This window comes from Chelonia mydas, chromosome 4, assembly GCF_015237465.2.
Source record: "Chelonia mydas isolate rCheMyd1 chromosome 4, rCheMyd1.pri.v2, whole genome shotgun sequence".
NCBI lineage: Eukaryota > Metazoa > Chordata > Testudines > Cheloniidae > Chelonia > Chelonia mydas.
In genome coordinates, this window is record NC_057852.1 from 21990906 (window position 1) to 22014031 (window position 23126).

At 43.2% G+C, this 23126-nt stretch overlaps 1 protein-coding gene across 14 annotated transcripts in view; it reads right to left on the reverse strand.

The window, feature by feature from the left end:
* The window catches only part of FAM13A (family with sequence similarity 13 member A), a 194422-nt gene that overhangs the window by 12365 nt on the left and 158931 nt on the right, over nt 1–23126 (reverse strand). For 8 of the 14 annotated variants that reach the window (XM_043545143.1, XM_037896862.2, XM_043545141.1 and 5 more), the window contains 8 exons: nt 22179–22329; nt 12922–13135; nt 11323–11461; nt 10224–10305; nt 9878–10098; nt 8443–8526; nt 3268–3363; nt 1488–1571 (listed from right to left, as the gene is read on the reverse strand). In XM_043545143.1, coding sequence (XP_043401078.1) covers nt 1488–1571; nt 3268–3363; nt 8443–8526; nt 9878–10098; nt 10224–10305; nt 11323–11461; nt 12922–13135; nt 22179–22329 — 1071 coding nt within the window. The other 6 variants (XM_043545140.1, XM_043545145.1, XM_043545142.1 and 3 more) reach the window with 4 other exon arrangements.

Genomic DNA, 23126 nt, shown 5'->3' on the forward strand with positions numbered 1-23126 from the left:
CCCCAGCACCTTAAAACATTCTAAAACATACAATTTTCAACCCAGTACTGTAGTGCATCAGTTTTCCCAGAGAACAAACTTTCCAATGAATTGACCTGGCTACGGCCTCTCAGGGAAGTGGACTATCTATGCCAATAGGACAACCCCTCTCATCGGGGTAGGTACTGTCTACACTGAAGTGCTCCCGCAACCCAGCTGAGCGGCACGGCTCTGCTGCTGGAGCGTGTTAAGTGTAGACAAGCCCTTGGGCAGACAGCCACGACTTCCCTACCGCTGGTACTCATGCTAGGTAGATTAAAGCTAGCCTGGGTACATCTACACGTATTGCAATCACACCTTGAGTGGGGAAGAAATCACAGCACACAGTTGGTGGTGCAAAATTAGAGGACATTTTAAAAGAATATGGCCCTTAATTCAAGGTTGGTTCAGCAATTATCTATTAAATATTAAGAACAATTCACTGAGGGATAAGCTGCTATGTAAACACACAGCCACTTAACAAGTATGATATTGTAGCTTCACCTTAATTAATATGTACTTCATATATGCAATTAATATTTAGCCTGCAATAATATAACCAAAGAATATTTAGCTCATGGTATCTGCAATATTACCCAGTTTTGGATGGTTAACAGACAAATGGGCAGAGGGGGTATGAAATCAGAATGTACTGCTGTACATTTCTCTTGTTCATACTGTGATGGAAATAAAAAGCATGCAGATAATTGTGTCATATGCTAAGCCCCTTGGAGCTGGTGATTGGACTTTCTTGGACAAAAGTAATATGGACCAAATTAATCCCTAGTGCGTTAACTATTTAAGGCACATGCAGTTAGGCCAGTAATGAATCTGGCCCAATGTTTTCACATCAGTGCTTAATGCTGGGAAATACCAACTCATGGCAGCAGAGAGTGAAAAAAAAATCCAGCCAAACCAAGCAGATCAAATATTCACTAACGTAACTAAGCTGTACTCACTCTGCTTCCAGAAGTGTCGTTTCAAGTGTAAAGTAAGAACTGGACACAGCCAGGAGATGAACAGGTGTGGGTAAATTTCCATAACCTATACGTGTGTGTGAGCCAAGACCCTATTCGTGTTCTGGGAAAGCCCAACCTAGCCATGGTGTGGCAGAAAAGCCTCAGAGCTTTGGTGTGAGGAAAAGAACAGCAAAAAACTGGTGAGGAATACTCAAAAGAAAAAGAAAGGAGAGGTGCAACCAACAATCGTGAAGTTTTTATCAAGTAAAATACGTGCGGAGAGGGAAAACACAAAGCCAAGGAAATATTGTAGGCTGATCTGCAGCAACGGAAAGGAGGGATTTGTTCAAAACTGGCTTGGCTTAAGCAGCTACTGATTTCTATGTTTTTGGAGACACTGCAAAGAATCAATACTAAACGAACAAAATCAATCAATCAATCAATCCGTCATTGGCGGGAAGGGGAAACTGATGCAGACTGAGCAATTAGTTAGCAGCTGGAGGTCTTCACCTTTATCTCCTTGAAGAAGGAAGCTGTTTCACCCTCGATAATTGGCTGCAGCAAAGGGCTTCTCCGCTTGCTGGAGGGGGAACCCTGTGACAGGTGTTAACAAGTAGGTTACATTGTGAACCCCTTTCTCCTCCACCACCTGTTCTCTTGCTCTCCTCTCATCTCCATGACTCTTTTAGCTCATCCAGACCATCGGAAGAAAACGGCTGCTTAAAAAGAAAAAACTCCTGGCGAAAACCTTGAAGCAGAGAGAGGGTTTTTTTTTTCAAGTCGCTGCTGAGCAATGGACATCGGTGCCAAGGGCGTGCAAACAGAACACGATGCATGGAAGGGCCAGCTGTGCGTGAGCGGGAAAATAAATGCTTTAAGGAAAAAACATCAACAAAAGCAACCCCATAGATGTATAAAGACAACATGTGGCTCTGTATGCCCTGCAAAACTCCATTGGGCCAATTTTTGAAAGCGCTCAGCACTCACAACCGAGGCCAGACTTTCAATAACTCAGTTCTCATTTAGGCACCTAATTGACACGGCCGTATTTGCAAAGGTGCTCTGCCCCCAGGAGCTCTCACTGTTCTCAGAGGGGTGGGGGAAGGGGAAAGACATGTACTGTTGTTCTCAATGGCAGCTGCTGGGGGCTGACTGAGCACTTTTGAAATTCTGGCCATTTCAATTTTGATGCCTGAAAGGGAACTGAGCTCCTTGGAGAAGCTGGCTCTAAACTGCCAAGAGGTGGCACTGGGTTGGATGGCTTCCTTCTACTTGCTAGCCTTACGTACCTCATTCACACAGGGGACTATTCACAGTAATGATTCCAGGAGTTGGTTTTTTTTGTTTTTTTTTTTTTAAACGGAGCAGGGCATGCCAAGAACGTCCAGAAAAGTGTGCTCGCCAGTGTGTCTGACTGCTCTGAGTAACACTTTGCCAGTCTGTTCTTCTGAACAGATGCTCTGTTAAAACAACTGCCAAAACGCAAGCATGGCCTGGCAGTAGAGAAAGGACACAGGATCATTTGTGAAACAAACAGCAGGCAGAAACCGATATAAATCAGCTTACTTTCACTGGCAGGGTGAAATGAGTGTGCGTATATGTTTTATAGTACAATAATTTTAGGGTCAGTGACGAGGGCAATACCAGTTGTGTGACATAAGCAGCTTCAAATTTGGGCCACTAAAGACAAAAACATGTAAATGGAACTGATGACAATGACCCTGCAGGACAGATGTGTGGGATTCCATGGAAGTGGTAGCACTCCTTGCATCAATTTAGAAAGTAGCAGCCATTTGTGTATTCTGCTAGTAAGTGTTGAGGATTGGGAGACTGCCTGTCCCGTCCTGTCCTCTCCTTCAGACAAACTGGGCAGTCTGGCTGCTGGTGTAGTTGAGCTCCTCAGCAGCGTGGGCAAGACACAAGTCTCCATTCCTGCCAACTTAAGTGACCAACACTGAATCTATGATGTTGAGTGAAAAAGGAGGTGAGGCCTTAGCCAAAAACCATGTAATGACAAATCAACAGCAACCCAATGGAAGGAGGAGCACCACAAGGTGAAAAGTGCTCAACATCCATGGGCATTGGAGTCCTTGACCAGTTCTTCACTAGTCCCAGTTGCTGTGGTATAATTGACTTGCAGTCGTTCAGGTACTCGGTTCTTTGGTGATGGGAGAGGTTGGGCCTCTGTAACTGTGCGGAGTGCAGAGGTGTGATTCTCCTGTCCTCCTCCCGCCAAAAAAGCTCCCTCACCAAACCAAAGCAACCCCCCCTAGAGAAGTGCTGTACTCACAATAACAGGGATGGTGTTGGCCCTGGAGAGGATCTGTTTGACCAACCGGTACCTGTCATACAAGGGCTTCATCACCTGGCGCTCATTTTTTGTTACCTGAAAAGCAAGAAAGAATGGGACCATGAGGCTGGCAGCAGATACTCTAGTCTGTAATGTATGCTCCTGCACCCTCATTTATCTGGGTTCAAAAGAGTGATGTGCTGACGGCAATGGTCCTGAGATTAGTATAGCGTGAACTTTGCCACTCTGACCTGCCAATATACCTTTAGCCCTGCTCTTCCAATCCTTGGCCTAACTTCCAGCTGTGTGGTGCTTTTGTAATGTGGCTAAATGGAGGTTAAGACATTTAGGCTCAAACTACTATTCATTTGTTCTCATCACAAGATCCCTACACACTAGGCAGTCTGCATCTGTGGCCACTTCTGTACTTGTGGCCAAAAGCACAGGGCTCATACCCACATTCTTGTGCCTGGGATCCCGGAACTGGGTGATAATTTTGACCTAGGAACAAGCGAAAGGAGCTGTGATGACTGACTGCCTTCCCTTGCAGGTTCCTCCCCAAGCATGCTGATCTACAGACCTTATGTAAAATGACAGTGCAATGACTCTCCTCTGCCTCTGCACTTTCTTCCCTAAGATGCCTGCAAGTTGTTAGCACAGAATTGCTCATTTTACTCTCCAGCTCATCTTCTGGAAAAACGCTAGGGAGTAAAAATCCCTTTTAATGACTGGGGAGAATGGAGGAGAGGAGAGGGGGAGATTTAAACCTACACTAGCTAAAAGTGGTGCTCTACACTTTTACAGAATCGTTTGATTAAATGGGTTTCTGTATCTTTAATATCTCGTGGGTGAGACTGGAAAACAGCAAGTAGAATATTTCACATGACCATATAGTTTATCCTCTTCATTTTATTCACCACATCCTAGCTCTGTTCTTCCATTGTATCTTTGCTCTAAGTTTACATTATAAGGGCTCTTTAACTGATTTTGATGTCATTTCTATCGACTTTTAAAGTGCTGCTCATCACTGTAGTATCTGAGCACCTTCCATGTAAAACTGATAGCAACAGAAAAGTCCCTAGCATAAAAACTCTGCTTGGGGTAGGGTGTGTACTTCGGATATTTTAGATTTTATCATTTTCCTTTTTTGCTGTTTTGTTTTAGGTTGATTCTTTTCAGGATAGGTTTCTTTTTTTTTTCTAAAGGTGGTGTTTTGTGGGGTTGGTTGGATGTTTTGGATAGAAGGGAGGAATGTAGCCAGCAGTATGGAGCCCAAAGATACACCACCCATTTACAGCATTCACAAGTCTAGGTTCACCATGGTCTTCCCTGGGTTTCATGCTGCTGAGATTACATTCGTTAGCTAGTGCAGTCAGTGTTGCCTTGTAAACTGTGGAGTATTGTCTGTAACTAGATGGTTTTAATGGTGTTACGAGGGCACAAAATGAAGTAATGCAGTGGTGAATCAGGATCATATCCTCCCTGCCTAGGCTATGTTGGGACCTAAAAATGGGCAGAATGCCCTGGAACTGCTTTTCCATTGGACCATGCTGTCCTTAAGGGTTAGGAAACGACATGGAAAGGTGCCTGTTGAGGCAGAGAACCGAACCGTCAGTTAATGCCACTTCAAAGAGGATAAACTCCCATGTTTTGTAAATAAATAAATAAATAAATATAAGGTTTGGACTGGGAAAAAGAATCCCTAAGCGCACTGAGGAAATGGAGGCTCCTTACCTGTCACTAGAGGGTCTTCAGGATGTGGCTGCAATCTAGCATATTTTCATAAAATCATATAATGAGTGTGAATGTAATTGTAACTGGAATATGCTTCATGCAAAAGGTCTCTTGTAAGGGTATCATTATAAAGCTTATAATCTACTGAGTGCGCTCATCCTATTTGTATGTATGTATCACTCTTGTATCTGAAACTAGAAATATAAAATATAACTCTGAGGTCCTATTGTAATTATGCAAAGTGTGGGCCATTAATGGTGGTTTGGAATTTTGATGGTTCCCATTAATCATGACAATTGACTGCAGATGGCTCTGTTTACTTGTAAGTCTTCCTGCATACCTATGTGCTGGCAAGTGGGTAATGAAGTCCTACAGTGACATGTGATCGTGTCACCTGAACTGGAATCCATCTTTAACCTGGTGCTTTTCCATTTAGAAGGAGGGGTGGGAACCCAGAGAGGGAGAAAGGATTCCCGCCTTGTGCAAAAGCTATATAAGGGGGTGGAACAGAACAAAGGGGGCTGCAGTCATGAGAAATCCCCTAGCTACCACCTGAGCTGGAACAAGGACTGTACCAGGGGAAAGGATTGAGCCCAGACTAGGAAGGCGTCCAGTCTATGATAGAAACTTATTGAAACATCTCTGAGGGTGAGATTTTATCTGTATTCAGTTTTCTTACTGTATGAGGCTTCGACTTACGTGTTTTATTTTATTTTGCTTGATAATTCACTTTGTTCTGTCTGTTATTACTTGGAACCACTTAAATCCTACTTTTTGTATAAATCACTTTTTACTTAGTAATTAAGCCAGAGTATGTATTAATACCTGGCCGGGGGGGGGGGGGGGGGGGGGAGCGGGGGGGGGGTGGCAAACAGCTGTGCATATCTCTCTATCAGTGTTACAGAGGGCGAACAATTTATGAGTTTATCTTGTATAAGCTTTATACAGGGTAAAACGGATTTATTTGGGGTTTGGACCTCATTGGGAGTTGGGTATCTGAGTGCAGGAGACAGGAGCACTTCTTAAGCTGTTTTCAGTTAAGCCTGCAGCTTGTGGGGGACGAGGTTCAGACTTGGATCTGTGTTTGCAGCAGGCTAGCGTGTCTGGCTCAAACAGGCGAGGCACTAAAATCTCAAGCTGGCAGGGAAAACAGGCTCAGAGGTAGTCTAGGCACATCAGGTGGCAGTCGCAAAGGGGTTTCTGTGATCGAACCCATCACAGTGTGGTTCCTATCTGTATATCTGAATATTTTCATCAGTGATTTAGATAATGGCGTACAGAGTATACTTATAAAGTTTATGGACGATACCAAGCTGGGAGGGGTTGCAAGTGCTTTGAAGGATAGGATTAAAATTCAAAATGATCTGGACAAACTGGAGAAATGTAAACAGAATGAAATTCAATAAGGACAAATGCAAAGTACTCCACTTAGGAAGGAGCAATCAGTTGCTCACATACAAAATGAGAAATGACTGCCTAGGAAGGAGTCCTGTGGAAAGGGATCTGTAGGTCATAGTGGATCACAAGCTAAATATGAGTCAATAGTGTTAACTGTTGCAAAACAAAAAGCAAACATCATTCTGGGATGTATTAGCAGGAGGGTTGTAAGCAAGATACAAGAAATAATTCTTCCGCTCTATTCTGCGCTGATTCGGCCTCAACTGGAGCATTGTGTCCCGTTCTGGGCACCACATTTCAGGAAAGATGTGGACAAATTGAAGAAAGTCCGGATAAGAGCAACAAAAATGATTAAAGGTCTAGAAAACATGACCTATGAGGGAAGATTGAACAAATTGGATTTTTAGTTTGGAAAAGAGAACACAGAAGGGACATAACAACAGTTTTCAAGAACGTAAAAGGCTGTTACATGGAGGAGGGAGAAAAACTGTTCTTCTTAGCCTCTGAGGATTAATGGCATAAATTGCAGCAAAGGCAGTTTAGGTTGGATATTAGGAAAAGCTTCCTAACTGTCAGGGTGGTTAAGCACTGGAATAAATTACTTAGGGAGGTTGTGGAATCTCACTCAAAGGAGACTTGTAAGAGGAGGTTAGATAAACACCTGCCATGGATGGTCTAGACAACACTTAATCCTGCCCTGAGTTAGGAGACTGGACTACATGATCTCTCGAGGTCCCTTCCAATCTTACGATTCTATGAAAAAGCAGCTAGCATAACAGAGCCTTTGGTCGAAATTTCGGGCCCCACGCCATGTGGCGAACAGCAGCTAATGAAGAACGGACCATTTCTTGCTTCGTTAGAGTGGCTCTAGGAATTCTGCAAAAATAGACTCTCTGGTTTAACTACAGCTGTTTAGTCTCTACCTCTGCAGGTTCATCTGACACTGGTGCAGACCCAGTTACACAATAAATCTGAGCTCCACTGATTTTTATTGTTTAATTTTTTTTTTAAGTGGCCCAACTATCCACATTATCCTGGATCTCTCAGTACTTTTCCACTGCAGCAATGCCAGTAGCTGGAAACAGGAAAGCTGGTCAGCTGCAGCCTCCCTGGCTACTGGGTTCAGTTTTGCTGGGTTGTAAAAGTAGCTTATTTAAAAAAATTAAGAAGCAGTTATAATATATTTTTCTTTGTTTTTTATTAGCATAACAATAGGCCAGATTGTGCTGTCACACTGGTTTTACACGGGTGTACGTTCATTAACTTCAGTGGGGGATTACCCGATTTACAACACTGTAAGAGCAGAAGCTAGACTCAGAGAGGAGACAGGAAGGACAAATCACCTCCCTGGAATGGTTTTGTTGCTGTGCCTTACACAGTAATAAAAGTCTACTACCTAGATGGCTGAGTGTAGGCAGTAATAATCATGTGGCCTTTGGGTAGCCATCTAGATGGTGATGAGAGGGGGAAATTAAAATAAATAATTTTAGAACAATGGGCTGAGAAGCAAATATTTCAGGCATGAGGGAAAAGAAGGGATCAGGGACTCCAAAGCATCAGCACACTGAAGGGGAAAGAGAATTTGCCAACTTGGCACCTTCTGATACATTGGCAGCAGAAGACAGGCGAAGTGGAACGAGAAAACGTTAGTATTTACCAGAGGTGTGCGCTGTTTAAATGATTGTTACAACAGTCTCAAAAAGGTGATAAATGAATTTACTCTCCCTCACATTATCAACATCCCAAATGAGTTTCTCTTTACATCCAGCCAGCTTCCACCAGTGCAAAGCTCAGGGATACCAATCATAATTAAGAGCCTGTTGCTCTGATATACACTAAACCTAGCAGTTAATGCAAGTCTAAAAGCACTTCTCACCAGATGAGTGATTGCACTGAGTAAAGGGGCTGGGACTGATTAGCAAAATCATTGTGCTTTCCCCCCACTAGCATGGGTGTTAGTATACTTATAAGGTGGCGGGAGGTTAATTATGACAGGCAAAGACAAGTCAAGCAACTATTTTACATGTGTGCTGCTGTACGTACCGGTCTTCCATGAATGCTTTCATAATACAAGAGTGCTTTCTGAAGAGCCACTTTCTCAGCTGCTATCTCATCTCTAGTCATGTCCTAGATAAAAGATGGAGGGAGGGGGAAGAGAAAAAGAGTCATATTTCTGCACTCCAAGAACACTGAGCTTTAGCCTTATCTGCATTCATACTGTAGTTTGAAAAAATAAGCCACATGATTTTGCAATAAAGACTGCAATACTTGCCACTACTTCCCGAGTCCCTTATCCTGTGATGCACTTTAAAAAATCATTACCATAAAGGGCCCATGTTATGTGCTATGGAAACAAATTACAGCTAAATGACATTTAGATTTCAGGGGTAAGGGTTTGTGTGTTTATCAAGGGGATTAATTAGTTTTTACAGTGCTTTGAAAATGTAAAGTGCTATATAATCATTAAGGTTTATTGTTTATTTTGATGTAAGAGGACATAATAGTGTAAGTCTTTCACGAGACACTTGCCCTTCGAATCCAACACCATATATTCCATCACTTGTTCCATCACCGCACCCAATATTACAGTAGGCCCCACAGAACAACCACAGACTCTTTTTAAATCTCTCAACTTGCTGCTTTTTGTCCTGCAAATTCAAAGCGATGAGAGAATTCTGTCTGCACCTTTTCTAAAAGCATTCGTCAGGGATTATATTTTTATTTTTCAAAAAAGGTTTTGCTTAGTTGGCATGTCAGCGAACTCAAGGCCTAAATGTACGAGGCTATCAACGTTTCAGGAACTAGCTACATCAGACCGAGACCGCTTCTCTGCCAATCACCCTCAGAGACAACCATGTAGCTAACGAGGCCAGATATGAAATTCTTAAGAGTGGAGATAAAGTGCCCTCAGACAAGGGTGACTGACTTTGAATAAGCTACCATGAAAGATCAGACTAAGCCAAAGCATGCTCATCTTCAGAAAGTGCAAAAAGACCCACGTGATTTGCCTAAGCCTTCTCGTCATAACAGAAGATAGGGAAACCCAAACATGGGAAGGGGGAACCCACAAACAAAAGCACATCAAACACTTCTTGGAACCTGGGAGAGGCAAAGAACAGAATCCATTACAAAATTCAGTGCGGATGGTTCTTTGACAATCTAAATGATCAATTCCATACTTCAACCCTATGGTGAGGGATGCCACAGAAAAACGAGAGAGAGAGAGAGAAAGACTAAGCAAGACCAGCGTACTATCGTAGTTCAAGATTATTTGACAAAAATTGATGTTACAGTGCTCCAGTGAAAAGTAAAACTACTTTAAAAATGCTGTATGTTATACATATATGAATATCACTAGATTCTAAACACAGCAGTGTGCAAGGAGGGCTTGCATGGGTTTCAGAAGCTGTCAGACAGCTGAGCATTACAGGACTGTATCTGAAGTCCTGACATCTAGCCTGACCTGCGTGCACTGTACCTTAATGTCCTCAGGCCGGTTTGTCTCTGCTCGCTTTTCTTGCAGCTTCTTCTGGATGGAGTCCAAGGTCACCTCCACCGCGGGTTTTGCAGATTTATCCGACAGGTCTTGCTGCTTGTCATCCTCCTTCTCAAGCTGCGACCCGAAGCTCTTGGGGAGCGTGTTGCTCCGCTGGCGCACCACAGGAGCCAGATCCTCTTCCGATCTCTTCAGTTTTGACTCTAGATGGATTTTTTTTGGTGGCGATGGAGAAACAGAGTGTTTGCTGTTACTGGGTAATAGCGCCAGGCAGCATTTCAAGATAGGTCAAAGTCAATCTAAGCCATTTCCCCCTGCAGTCACTCACCTTTAAGCTGCTTCCGGAATTTTGCCAGTTCGTTTGTCCATTTCAGCACCTCTGGGTTGGCTGCTTTGTCACTGTGGGAAGGCTAGAGGAAGAGAACAGAGACCCACAGTGAATCATCCTGAAGGGAATGGAAAGAGAACCTCAAACCGAGATCTGTATAAACAGGTTTATTGTCGTCAGCAGAGGTTTCAGCACAGCAGAGGGAGCCAAGAACTTTTGCTTTCCCATCACAATTCTATTTATTAACTCCCTCTGTGGCTTGGGATTACTTTCTTAAAACTTCTTGCCTCAGTTTCTCCCTCTGTAAAACATGGATAACAATTCTCATGCAAGGGTGTTGCAAGGGTTAATTCATGTGTGTAAAGCACTCTGAAGGTGGAAAGTACGAGATATTATATTGTAAAGGAGAAACACTGAATCATCACTGCCATCTGCAGCAGCTCCAAAACAAGGCAGGAGGGCACTCTTCCTGTCTGATGCCAGCTTTTCCTAACACAGACAAGACTGTTTCAGAACTAACCTTTTCAGTTTAAATCACTAGCAAATGTGGGTGTGTGTGAGAATCTTTTCTTAGTTAGAAAGCTTCCTGTGCATCAGAAGAAAACATCAGCAGTGACTGGAGTACTGTTCACGTGTGCTGCTCAGCAGCACTTTGCAAGGGTGCAGGAACCAGAGTCAAGGAGCGCATTCCCCTCCCCTCCCGAGTACATGAGTACCCTGGAGTTACTGCTTTCCCCAGAGTGAGAACCTCACTAAAACAAAATGTGCATCCCATCAGCCCAACTGTCAATAAATAAGAGGTTTAACTTAGCCATTCTCTCACATGGTTACCAGCTTTGGGTATATTTACTAAACACGTAATAAAAATCCTAGCAGTTTCTTAGATGACTTCCTGCATGCACTCCCAGCATCTAATGCTTTGGAAGGGAATTCACTTGGCAGTGCTAACACATGAATACGTGCTTTCCGTTGGTTGTGTGGCAGCTCCACCTCCCTCTGTTTCCAGGTACTCGGGCTGTATCTGAAAATCTCCCCTGAAGATCTTGTCAGCTTGGGCTCTATTCATTTGCTTACATGTGCTCACTTGCGGAGAACTTACTCTGTATTTCCTCTCCTCCTCAAATCTGTCCTCAAACTTCCTGATCTTTTTCTTAAGCCCCTGAATCCTCCGGGTCAGCTGTGCAGGTGTCAGATCCTCTCGGTCATCCTCACAAGATCCTAAAGAAGAACTCCGTCTCCTGTAGGGAGCACAGAATGTAGTTAGATCCTATGTAAGCAGCCAACATACATCTGCACGCACAGAGGGTCAATTACACCTGATTATAAGTTCATTCAACTCCCATGGACATCACGAAGCCAAATTCAGGCGTGATGTAATTGGTAGTTAAAGGGCTAGAATCCAGGAGCAGTGAGACCAAGAAATGGGGTGTTAGACTCTTTGCAGAAGACTGAAGGTGAGTAGGTTGACTGTTTGCTACGATTCAGAAGAAAGTAAGCAGAAAATTTAGGAGAAAGCAGGCCCACCAACTTGCTCTCTAAAATGAGGTACAAGACCTGAAGATTAGCTGGCCAACTCCAGAGATGTGATGGAGAACTGCTAACTGGCCCTCCATCCAGAAGACACCTTAAATGTTAAAAAGGGGGCGGGGGGAGGCGAGGAAGCCAGATGGAGGTGAGGGAATAGTCTCGCATTATTCATTGTCCAAAGTTTAAACATTTTCCAAAGAGCAGGAGCTCTGAATAAAAACACCTGAATGTCAATGATGAGCCACTCCTGCATCACTACTTCCAGGATATTTCATACTTCTGGAGTGGTTCAAGTTACTCCACCCTTAGCCCGCATGCTAAAACAAGATTAACAGCACCTGGGATGAGCTACAATTGGGCCAAAATGCATAGCCTGTGATGTGCTATTGTTCAGAATGAATTTAAAAATATAAATACATATATATCATGTGGAACTGGCAATAAAAATAGTGGGAGTGTCTACATTTGTTTTGCCATTCTTTGCCAGAATTGCCACCACATTTGTCATACTCCCAGGTCCGAATGATTTCCATTTAAAAAAAAAAAAATCTGATCTCAGACCACAGATCTGATCTCAGTGGGGAGAAAGTTTTTATGACCAAATTATAAATCCCTTAAAATACATATCAACCAGTATATAGGACATCACAACACAGTTTTCACCAGGCCAAGACCTGGGGAACCTCATCGTTGTCATTAGCACTTCAAGTGCTTTTTACCTGCAGATGACCTCAAAGCCTTTTACACAGGAGGGTAAGTACCATTATTCCCATGTCATAGATGGAGAAACCTGGGGCACACAAAGTTAACTGACTTTTCCAAAGCAACACAGTCAGTGTCAGATCTGGGACTCCAATCAGGTGTCCACTGCATCGCACTGCCTCTCCGTAATGACAGACACACCGTAGCAAGATGCGACAACCTCTTTATTGTGACAGAAGTATCCTGGGGATCCACGCACGAACCTGGAAGCCACTACTAGAAATCACTGCAATAGAAAGTGAGGAGGCTTCTGTTGGTGGGGATCACCAGCCCCACCCACACATCAGGTTACATGGCATTATCTTGGTAAACGAGATGCGGCTCATTACCACTCTGCAGTCCTTTGCTACTGGGCAGCGCTGGGAGCAAAGCCTGCAGCTCAGATGGCTGCTGTGAAATCACCACCTACCTCATGAATGAATGGGAGTTGGGAGGGGAGGGAGGCACTTCTGTATCATCCAGGTACTGCTGGCTTTGCCCATAGGCATAGAAACGAGGGGACAGCATTGGATCGCTGTCCTCATCCAGAAGCTGGCGAATTAGACATCCGGCCTGAGGGGACAGGTGAGCTTCGTCGGAGTCTAAGCCGTCTCGTTGCCTGGAGGAGAAAGCTGGGACGGGCTCTGGAAATCAATTGAAACCACTCAATGAAAGTGAGCTTTAATTTTCCTTATTCTAAATGCACTCAATGATCACCACAGACATGGGACAATTTTTAAAGCCCTATTCTTCTCAACTTTTCCCCTCCTTTACAGAGAGGGCCTGATTCTTCACTGGCTGGCACCCGCCATCACCCTTTACTTGTGTGCAAAGTGAGTGCAGAAGGAGTATGAAATGCTACCAGATTGGAATGGGAGCACGCTGCACAGGTGTGTATATGACTGCACAAGGTGCCAGGCAGTGGAGAACTAAGCCCTAAATCTGGCCAGTCATCATTGCTCATTGATTCCAAGAGACACTAAACCTGACAGCACCTTCCCCCTTTGCTGTCCAAACCTTTGGGGCTGGAACTGAACAGACTTGAATATATCCAAGTATAAAGGAGGTAACTCAGGGCTGCAGAACGGTACATGCAGGAGGAATCAGTTGATACACAAGATATGCAAATGCCGTAAATGATTAACAAGGCGATCATATTGTTATGACCCCTCATCCTTCCCCACCTTATCCCCTCCCTGCTTTATGATACCCTCAATCACTGCATCATGGCTAAAAGCCAATTTTTATCTCATGGGGGCATGGTTCAGATCTTACTATTGTTCTGAGTTGTGTCTTGCCTACTGCAGCTGTAAAAGTGTTAATAATTAATCATCCAGGCTCAATTATTCTCATGTTAAAATAAATTAAATAAATAAATAAATAGAGACACACCAGGAGCCACCCAGTCACTCTCACACTAGCACTGTTCATAAATCTCCCATCCACGGGTTGAATTAATCGGCTGACGGTAAAAGTAACCATCTCGGAAGACTGAGGGTGTGAGAAAGGGAAATCTGTTTTGGGAATGCCAATTAGCATACTGGAACAAACTGAAAAAAAATCATCTCAATCCCGTGATCACTCTGTCCAGATGCCATAAGGGGTCTAACATTCTCTGTTCAGATAGTTTACTAATCTGGTTTGCATGCTCCTACTTAGCACCACAGGATTAGATGATCTAAGAGTTGTGCTTTGTACAAGTAATTCTAACAAGAAGTTCTGAAGTCAAATAAAAAAGTTAGAAAAATCATCAAATAATGGGTGATGAATCATTGGAAAGAGCCTGAAAACAGCGATAGAATCATCTGCTTCCTGCAGATACAGGCTCTGATCCCGATCTTATATCAATGAGAGAGATCAGGCCTTTTTATTTTGTAAATTTTGAAAAATGTAGCCCTTCCATTTACTGCATCATGCTACATTTCCGTATTCCTGTCCTCTTGTAAAATCCCCGTATGGCCCAATATCCTCTGCATTACTGAATTAATGGGAATACTCAATTCAGCACCAACTGGGGTGTAAAGTGCTTTACATTATTTATGCATCAAAAGCTAGATGTCGCCTCACTGGTATGGGAGTGAAAATTGCACCCCTCTGCCTCAGTGACTGATGCTGCTCTCAGAAAGTTAAGTCACTCCTGAAGGAATGGTAGGTGGTATTCGCACAATGGCCCTTCCATAGGGTTCTGAGATGGAAAAGGCAAACTTTCACTTGTGGCCAGACTCCAGAAAAGCCCAAAAGGACCACAGATGCAGAGAAGATGCACTGATTCAGCTGTGATGGATGTGAAATTTTTTTTAACCACAAGACATGTGTACATCGTGTTACCACTAGTTTATACATATATATGTAGGGCCCTATCAAATTCTTGGCCGTGAAAAATGTGTCACGGACCGTGAAATCTGGTGGCCCTACCAAATTCTTGGCCGTGAAAAATGTGTCATGGACCGTGAAATCTGGTCTCCCCGGTGAAATCTGGTCTTTTGGCTATTTTTACCCGAAACTACACAGATTTCACCAGGGAGACCAGCGTTTCTCAAACTGCGGGTCCTGACCCAAAAGGGAGTTGTCGGGGGAGTCACAAGGTTACTGTAGGGGGTTGTAGTATTTCCACCCTTACTTCTATGCTGCCTTCAGAGCTGGGTGGCTGTAGAGTAGTGGCTGTTGGCCAGGTGCCCAGCTCTGAAGGCAGCGCCCTGCCAGCAGCAGCGCAGAGGTAAGGTTTGCAATACCATACCATGCCACCCTTACTTCTGCCCTGCTGCCTTCAGAGCTGGGTCAGGACCCCTACAGTTACACCACCATGAAATTTCAGATTTAAATATCTGAATTCATGAAATTTACTATTTTTAAAATCCCATGACCGTGAAATTGACTGAAACGGACCGTGAATTTGGTAGGGCTATTATATATATATATATATATATATATATATATATATATATATAAAAAATGTAAATTTCAGTTCCCTTGCATAATCTCTGCAGCAAATGTCTTCTAAATTGCCTTATCCTTGACATTTCCTGGTGTTGAAAATGCTTTGCTCAAGGAACCCAATAATAAAGAGAGAGAAAATACAGAGGTTTAAGGTTAAAAAATAAACCCACAATCTACGAGCCCTTGAATCAAACTTTGATGATTTGGGGTCATATGCATTCCAGAATCCAACTATTTCCCTGAATTTAACACAGCCCAATGTTTTCAGAAAGGTCTTTTGAGGCCCCGTGGCAGTGAAATGCGGAAACTAATGTCCAGTGCAAAAGGGGCATCCTTTGATTCCCCACCCTCATTGGTCAAATTAATCTCATATAATTCTTCTACTTATCCCTCTTCCCATCACGGAGAATTAACAACTTTAGAGTCGGACCTTCTAAAATAAGAAGTATTTGGGTGATTTACAGTCAGTGGGATTAGCATTATGCCTTGCTGGGATTTAGAAGGGAAAAAATGAGGGCAAAAAGGAATGCATATAGTAGTAAACAAACTCAGCTACTACCCAACCTGTGAACAAAGATGTATGTGACTTTGTTCTGAGGCAGATTTACATTCCTGATATCAGGTACCATAAAAAGTATCACAATGACTCAAGAGGGCTCTGAGATAAGTGGTTTTACAGTCAGCAGCAACCGAGGCATGTGCGGTACCAGATTAATTTCAAATACAGATGACAAGCTGAAATGCACATTCTAAAGGAGAATGGGTCAGAAAGGGGGAGGAGAAGGAAGTCCTAAAAGGAACGAAAGTTTGAAACTTGGATGGAACAAATGGCTGCTTCAGAAAACGGACTATTTCCCACTTTCATTCCTCGAGGTCTTGACTCTTTGGGTTAGTTGTTCCACTTGCGGTGCGTAATATTTAGAAAAAATTAGATCAGGAGGTCACAATGGCTAACAAAGCCTGACCAGAAATGGAGCAAGTAGCAAAGGAACACATGATCTGCTGTATGGAATCAGATCAATGAATGGTCCAACTAGTCCAGTATCTCGTTTCCCATAGTGGCTAGTGTCAAATGCTCCTTGTCATGCACAATTATAGAATAACTGACCCAAAGTTCCTCCTAGTCCCTCTCAGTTAGTGGTTGGCTTATGGCCTGAAGCAGTGGATTTATATTATTTATGTGTTTATCTTACCTAATGTCACACTCTCATAATGGAAGCTCTCATTCCCTATCTAAACAACTTAAGACTTTACAAAACCTGCTAAATTCTTGGACTGGATAAGTTTCACAGGTTATTTATGTGTTGTGTTAAAAATATTTTCTCTTATCAGTTTTACGGGTATTTTCAGCTTTACTGAATGTCCCTTGTTCTTGCATTAGTAAAAAGGTGAATAGGAGTGCTCTATCTATTTTCTCTAAGCCATTCATTAATTTGAATACCTTTATCATGTCTCCTCTTATTCACCTTCTCTCTCAACTAAACAATGTCAGTCTTGTCAACCACTTCTCCATAGGGGAGTCTCTCCATGCCTCTACCCAGCAACCAGAGCACTTCTATTTTAGGATATCTTTTTTCATTCTTCAGTAATAAGGGACATGCCTAAGTACAGGGAAGAAATTACTTAGAGATTGTGCACATGGGTGTAAACACTTTAGAGAGTGTATGTATGAACATTCTATTTGTCGGTTTGGAACTTCCATTTCAATTCCTTTAGCCTTGCCTCTTCCAAGTCTGTGTGGAAAAGGCAAATGTGAGTATTATGTTTGTAGCCTTCACTCTCCTCTTCAATACTGGTATATTACCTTTCACAGTCCCACAGCTAATCTGCCATTGAATCTTTCAGCCACCTGTTGTGCATGCATGCAATTCTGTAGGTGCAAATATATATGTTACCATGTTCCCTCTTTAACAAATGGCCATATGAAGGATAAGTGATGTTCTTCAGTTGACAATAAAAATATTTTAAATCAAGAGGTGTGGAAAATGCAGTGTAGTGGTCTCTAGGCTGAAGAAATGTATATGGTTATCTCAAGACCATCTGTTATCCTCTTATAGGGAATGTTCTATATGTTTATTTTGTTTACCCTCACAAAATTCATGTGGTCCTCTACAGGATGAAACGTCACCTAACCATATTTAAAATCTATGCATACCGATGCAAATGCAGTTGTGAAATGGATCCATAGACTGAACAAGGATATATAAAGTGCTGTACAGTATTTCTGAAAGGAGACAGATAGCGGAGTAACACATGAAGGCCAGATTTTCAGATAGTGTGAACCGGTGAAGCAACTGAACGATACCAGTGTTTATCAGCTGGGGTGCTGCCCTAAATTCCATTTGAAAAAGCTGAAGAAAATGAGAGGAATTAAAATGACCTTTTAAAATTAATTAATACAATTATTGTATTAATTAACACACATACTAGTTTTATAATGAATGAAAGGTGTTGTATCAGTAGAGAGAATAACTTTTTATTTTAAAAAAATATTCTTATACTGTGGCCTCTCTTAGTGTATCAAAATAATATATAGCCCTAACGAAGTATTATCACATCTTAGCTCAGGGATAAAAAAAAATTTATATTAGAGAAGTCAAAACACTGCTGTTGATTGTGGGTTTTAATAGAAGATTTTTATGACAAAATCTGGTCTAAATTTTAGTTTATAGTATTCTTTTAATACTCTAAGGCAAAATAAATAAGGCAAAGTAGACAACAAACTGGGGGACAGACTATTTGGGTCACCTCAGCAATATTCCACTTTCCCATTGGAAAAAACATGACTAGCCTTAGGCAAGTGGGAACATTACATATCATTAGTTGTTTTCACTTTCATTTTCATTGTGGTAAAGGGTGGGGGAGTAGGTTTGGGGCCCAAACCAGTAAAGTTTTGTGGTAATTTTGCAAAGCAATGTTTGACTATGAAAGCAGCAAGGTGTCCCTTCCACTCCTAGAAGTTTGCTCCACATGATCCACAACAACTAGATTAAAATCCTTTGTGATGGGAGCGGTTCTGGAAACGCTCTGTTTTATTTGTTGCCAGCCTGCACAGACTCACTGACTTTGCAGGCTACCCTAGCAGTCAAAAACAGCCCAGTACAGAACCCATTTACAGGCAGCAGAGATGAGGTGCAGGGCCAGTGTTGCTCTTTGTGAAATGCATTTTATCTGTACCTCACCTTAGCATTTGATGCAGAAACAGCCCAGTTTGCCCTCTGCATGCTCTGACTGAGAACAAAACCTGCTCAATTTGTGTCAACTGAATGTATCCTATTAAACCATGGCATCGCTGCAGAGCAATAGCTTCTTTTTTCAATGCCTATGGGCACCACAGTGGAATTCATTCTGGTGCAAGGGGCTGTTGCAAAGCATATGCTAAGCCCTGCAGGGGCTGCACCAGAGTGCCCGTGCACACCCTATGTAGCGCAAGACTGGTCTGTGTGCCAGCTATGTGGGGGGTGGTCCAGGGAGGGCCCACATCAGGAGCCGCAGATTGTTTTTATGCAGATCCACTGGCTCCCGCCCTTGAGAGTTTGCAGCTGCTACTCCAGCCGAATGGTAGCCCTTGTGTGTGTGTTTTGGGGGGGGGGGAGGGGGGAGGAGAGGGGGAGGGAAGGAAGAAGAATTGCACCTCCCCAAACTCCTCCTGCATAGGACCCATATAGTCAGTCTTTATGCAGACAGAACAAATGTCACCCCACGTGGGGATAACCATTCTCTGTGTAAGGGCCTGGACATACAGAAAGTTAATCAGCAACAACTCCACATGTAGACAAGCCTCAAATCTGAATTCATTCTAGCTGCCAACAAGTGGGCCACCGCCGTACACCGCTTAGATCACAGCAAGGAGCACAGAGGGGCAGGGGTTCACAGAGCTATCCATGCACTCTGAAGTCTCAGCAGTCCCAAAGATGAACATTTTCTAACCTGATGCTGACCTCAGGTGGGTTGCGTAATTGCTACTTTGTGTCCTCACCCCCTAAAGATACTCAGTGATAACAGTCACAATTCTAGTGAAGTGCCTGGAAGAATCCCCCAAGGGAGAGAGACTTTAATTTGCTTTAAGACATTGTGGTTTAAATATGATGAGATTTAATCTGTGTGTGTAAAGGTAAGAGAACAATAGCCACTCCCCACACAAGACTATCTTGTAGAACTGTTTTCATATCTGCTTCCCCTCAGATCTTTCCTAAGAATTTTAATTGGAGGCTGTGATACCTGGAGGTGAAGGGAGTCTCAGCTACTGAATTTGTGTTCACAAGCCAATTATGAGCCAATCCACCAGGAACTCAGAGTTCTGTGGCTTCTAAACATGTAACAGCATATCAATCAGGAGTACACAATGCTAGAATTTCACAGGCAGTCCAAACCACGAGCTGCTTTCCTAAGGAACTGGCCATTTCACTGATTTTAAGGGAAGATTCTGAGCTCAGTTACACTGTATTTGAATTTGGAAGATTTTGCTGTTTACCATGGAAGCGAGCACAGCTGCAGTGCCAATTCAGAGGAAGAGGGAAGACATGCAGGGATGTGCACTGCCACGCGGGTCAGACTGCCCAGATCATAAGAATGGGGCCAGACTGTGAACCCCTTACTCATATTTGTGAGCAGTGACTCACGAGTCATCTCACGGACAAAGCCGGGCTCTAGATGTGGAAATTATGTATGAGTTTGGGCTAGCATCTTCCTCTTTTTAGCCACTGCCAGATTGATCACACATTCATAGCTGAAATGGGTTCAAAGTCTCCTGTTCACCAAGAGACAGCAGCCACCATTTTGCTGCACTCGTACTGCAGCTACAAAATGGTGACATTTGGAGACAACTGACACATGTCTCACCTGCTCTGGCTGTCCCTTTTGCCAAACTCCTCTTCCATCACATATGTATTTTAAACAGGAAGGAGGAAGAAAAACAGCCTGAAAGAAGTGCTTTTTAAAAATACACCCACACACACCCCTTTCATTTTCATGAAAATGGTCCAGAGTCTCTAAGCAAGTCAGAGCATTTCCAGAAAAGTTCTTTGAATCGGAACTAAAGCACATATCACGAGGTGGGACAGTTTCTGGGAACAGGCTTACCTAAGTCTATTCTCCCCTTGAGGTGTACGTATGACTCCGTTAATGTCAATGGGAGTTACGCGCAGGCATCAAGGAAAGAAAATAATTTTTATTTTAAAAGGTTCAAGTGACAGCAGAATACACAGGGGAGACTCTTGCCTATGTCACCTTTGAAAACACAAATACTCGTATGCTTGTCCAAGCCCTTCAGGTTATGGCTAATGAGAATCCCAATAAAATATAATGAATCAGAGGTCTCTTGGGAGACTTCCTTGCAGTACGTGCTGCCCTTTCATCAGATGTGTTGTACATGATGATATCATCCAGGGAATTCCCAGGCTGGAGGTGGGGGTGGAGAAATTCAATGCAATTGAAGGTAGCTGGTGGCCTGACTTTGAATCAGGAGCACCCACTGCTACTGGTTTGGTCTGCCCAGCCCTACGCTGTCATGGAAAGCAAAAGACATGTGTCACGTAGGCTATGGAACCAGGAACAAAGAACCTGGCCATTGTCAACATGCTGCACTGCTCACAGGTTTTGTTTTTCAGAGTAGCAGATGCCTGTTACACGCTTCTCTCTGTCTCTCTTTTTTAAACACTCTTTTTTCTATATCAAGAGCTCCTCCCAATCCACGCCTGCCAAGTTTCAGGACCAACAACAAAAGCACACTCACTTGCACACTGAAGAAAGGGATATATGCAGGAATCATAATTGATCTGATCCTGAAAGATGCTGAGCGCCTTCAACTCCTCTTGATGTCAGTGACAGGAGTTGCTCAGCATCTCGCAGGATTGGGCCCAAATTGTGTAATTCAACAATATGCATTAAAAAAAAAAGTTATTTTCCTTAGCAACTTGGTCCCTTAGCATCTCTGGGATAGATCAGAAAGCCTGGACATTTTGCTGATTGGAAAATGCTTATTATAGTAAGTGGCTCCCCTCCCCACAAACATGCAGCCTACATGCTGTAAATTACTCAGGAGTATGATTTCAGTGTTTATTTACATGCAATGCAAACAATAAAACAAACACAACTCCTGCATTCATCTCCGCAAAGTGCTATACTGAAAAGATCGTTGAGTGCATCTGAATATATGTAACCCATTAATGGAGTCAGTGCAAAAAAAACCTCTGGAAAACCAAACTAAGACACAGCATTAAGACATTTGAACTGCAAGCAACTTAACATTACTTTTTTACCTGGTGAATAGAATTCTACATGGAGTATAACACAGACTAGGGAAGCCTGTCCCTAAGGACCACTGGAGGACAGGAAATAGAATAGTCTTTCTTGAACCCTGATTTTCATATCTATGTAGGGTGGGAGTGGGGAGGGGTAGCACAAGGAGAAAGCAGGATATTCTCTTTTGTCTATAAAATGGTCAGTTTTGTTTAAGCGGGATCCAGCTCCTCACTAGCCTGAGCTGCAAAACACCATGAAAAGAATAAACCTTAAATCAGAAAGGAAGAATCACTGCAAGAAAGGAGCAAACATATTCTCCCTCCTTTCCCTAAATTACAATCCGACTTGGCACCAATCCAATATTCCATTTCCAGTTCCTCCAGACTTCAGATCAAAATACATTTCCTGTTGTTTTTGGCCAGGCACTGTAAACCCAAAGATACGTCCACCCCACTCATGTTTCCCTCACTCTCTCTTTGTGTCATACCAGCAAGCACACAACTGTACCTTCCCAGCTGCTGTCATCGCACAATGCTGTCAAGTCCAGCCGAGGCACTTCTGAGACGAAGCTATCTTCCTGACCATCAGCATCTTGGTTCCTCTGTAATTTGGTTTCGGGAATGCTCGAGTGCTCCTGAATCTTCATGCTTGAAATCTGCTATAATCCCAAACACACAGCAAAAAAAAAAAAAAAAAAAAAAGTAATGTTCAGAGAGGGAGGTAAAAAATACCTATAGCTGCAGCAACAAGTGTGTGTTCCTTTAAGCTAAAAGATTAAAAACAAACCGTCCACTATGCTTCCAGCTCAGAAACTAAATTCCCTGTTCAGTGACCCCAAAATGCTAATTGGTCACTCACAGTGGCAAAAACATCCGTCCATCTGCTTTCCTTGAACTTTCCTTGTTTAGGAAGCCACAAGGAGCTCCCGAGGCTGCTTGTCCAGACAACTGCATGCAGCTGAAAAAAGCCTCGAATCACTGACTGGGAAGAACAGGGATGGAGGGGGGAAGAGAGGGTGGGTGCGTTTCCTTAAAGAAGTGAAACTCTTTGGAACATCAACAAAAATGCCGTTGCTGTTGCTAAGGCTACAGGAGCAACATGGTGTCTTTTAAAAGCAGCTGTCGCTGCTCCTGAGGCAGCAGCTCGGGAGAGCGAGAAGCGCAGGCCCCGTACACCAATGCTCTCATGCAGGCTGGGCAGGCTCAGATCAATTAGTGCCAGCTAAGCTGTGCTGGCTGCACATGCCCTGATTTCCTGTGGTTGTTTTCTAGCTGGGCGTGGGGAGAGCAGAACTATTTATGGAGGAGCTCTGGGCTTTAAAGCAATGTTGCGCAAATCTAAACGGCAGTAGGGTTTGGCATCTCAGCTGGAAGTAGTGCAGACCCTGGGAAAAAGCCAAAAAAATGCAAGAAAAGAGCAAGTACTTTTTTTTCCCCCTTTTTTAAAGCACACAAC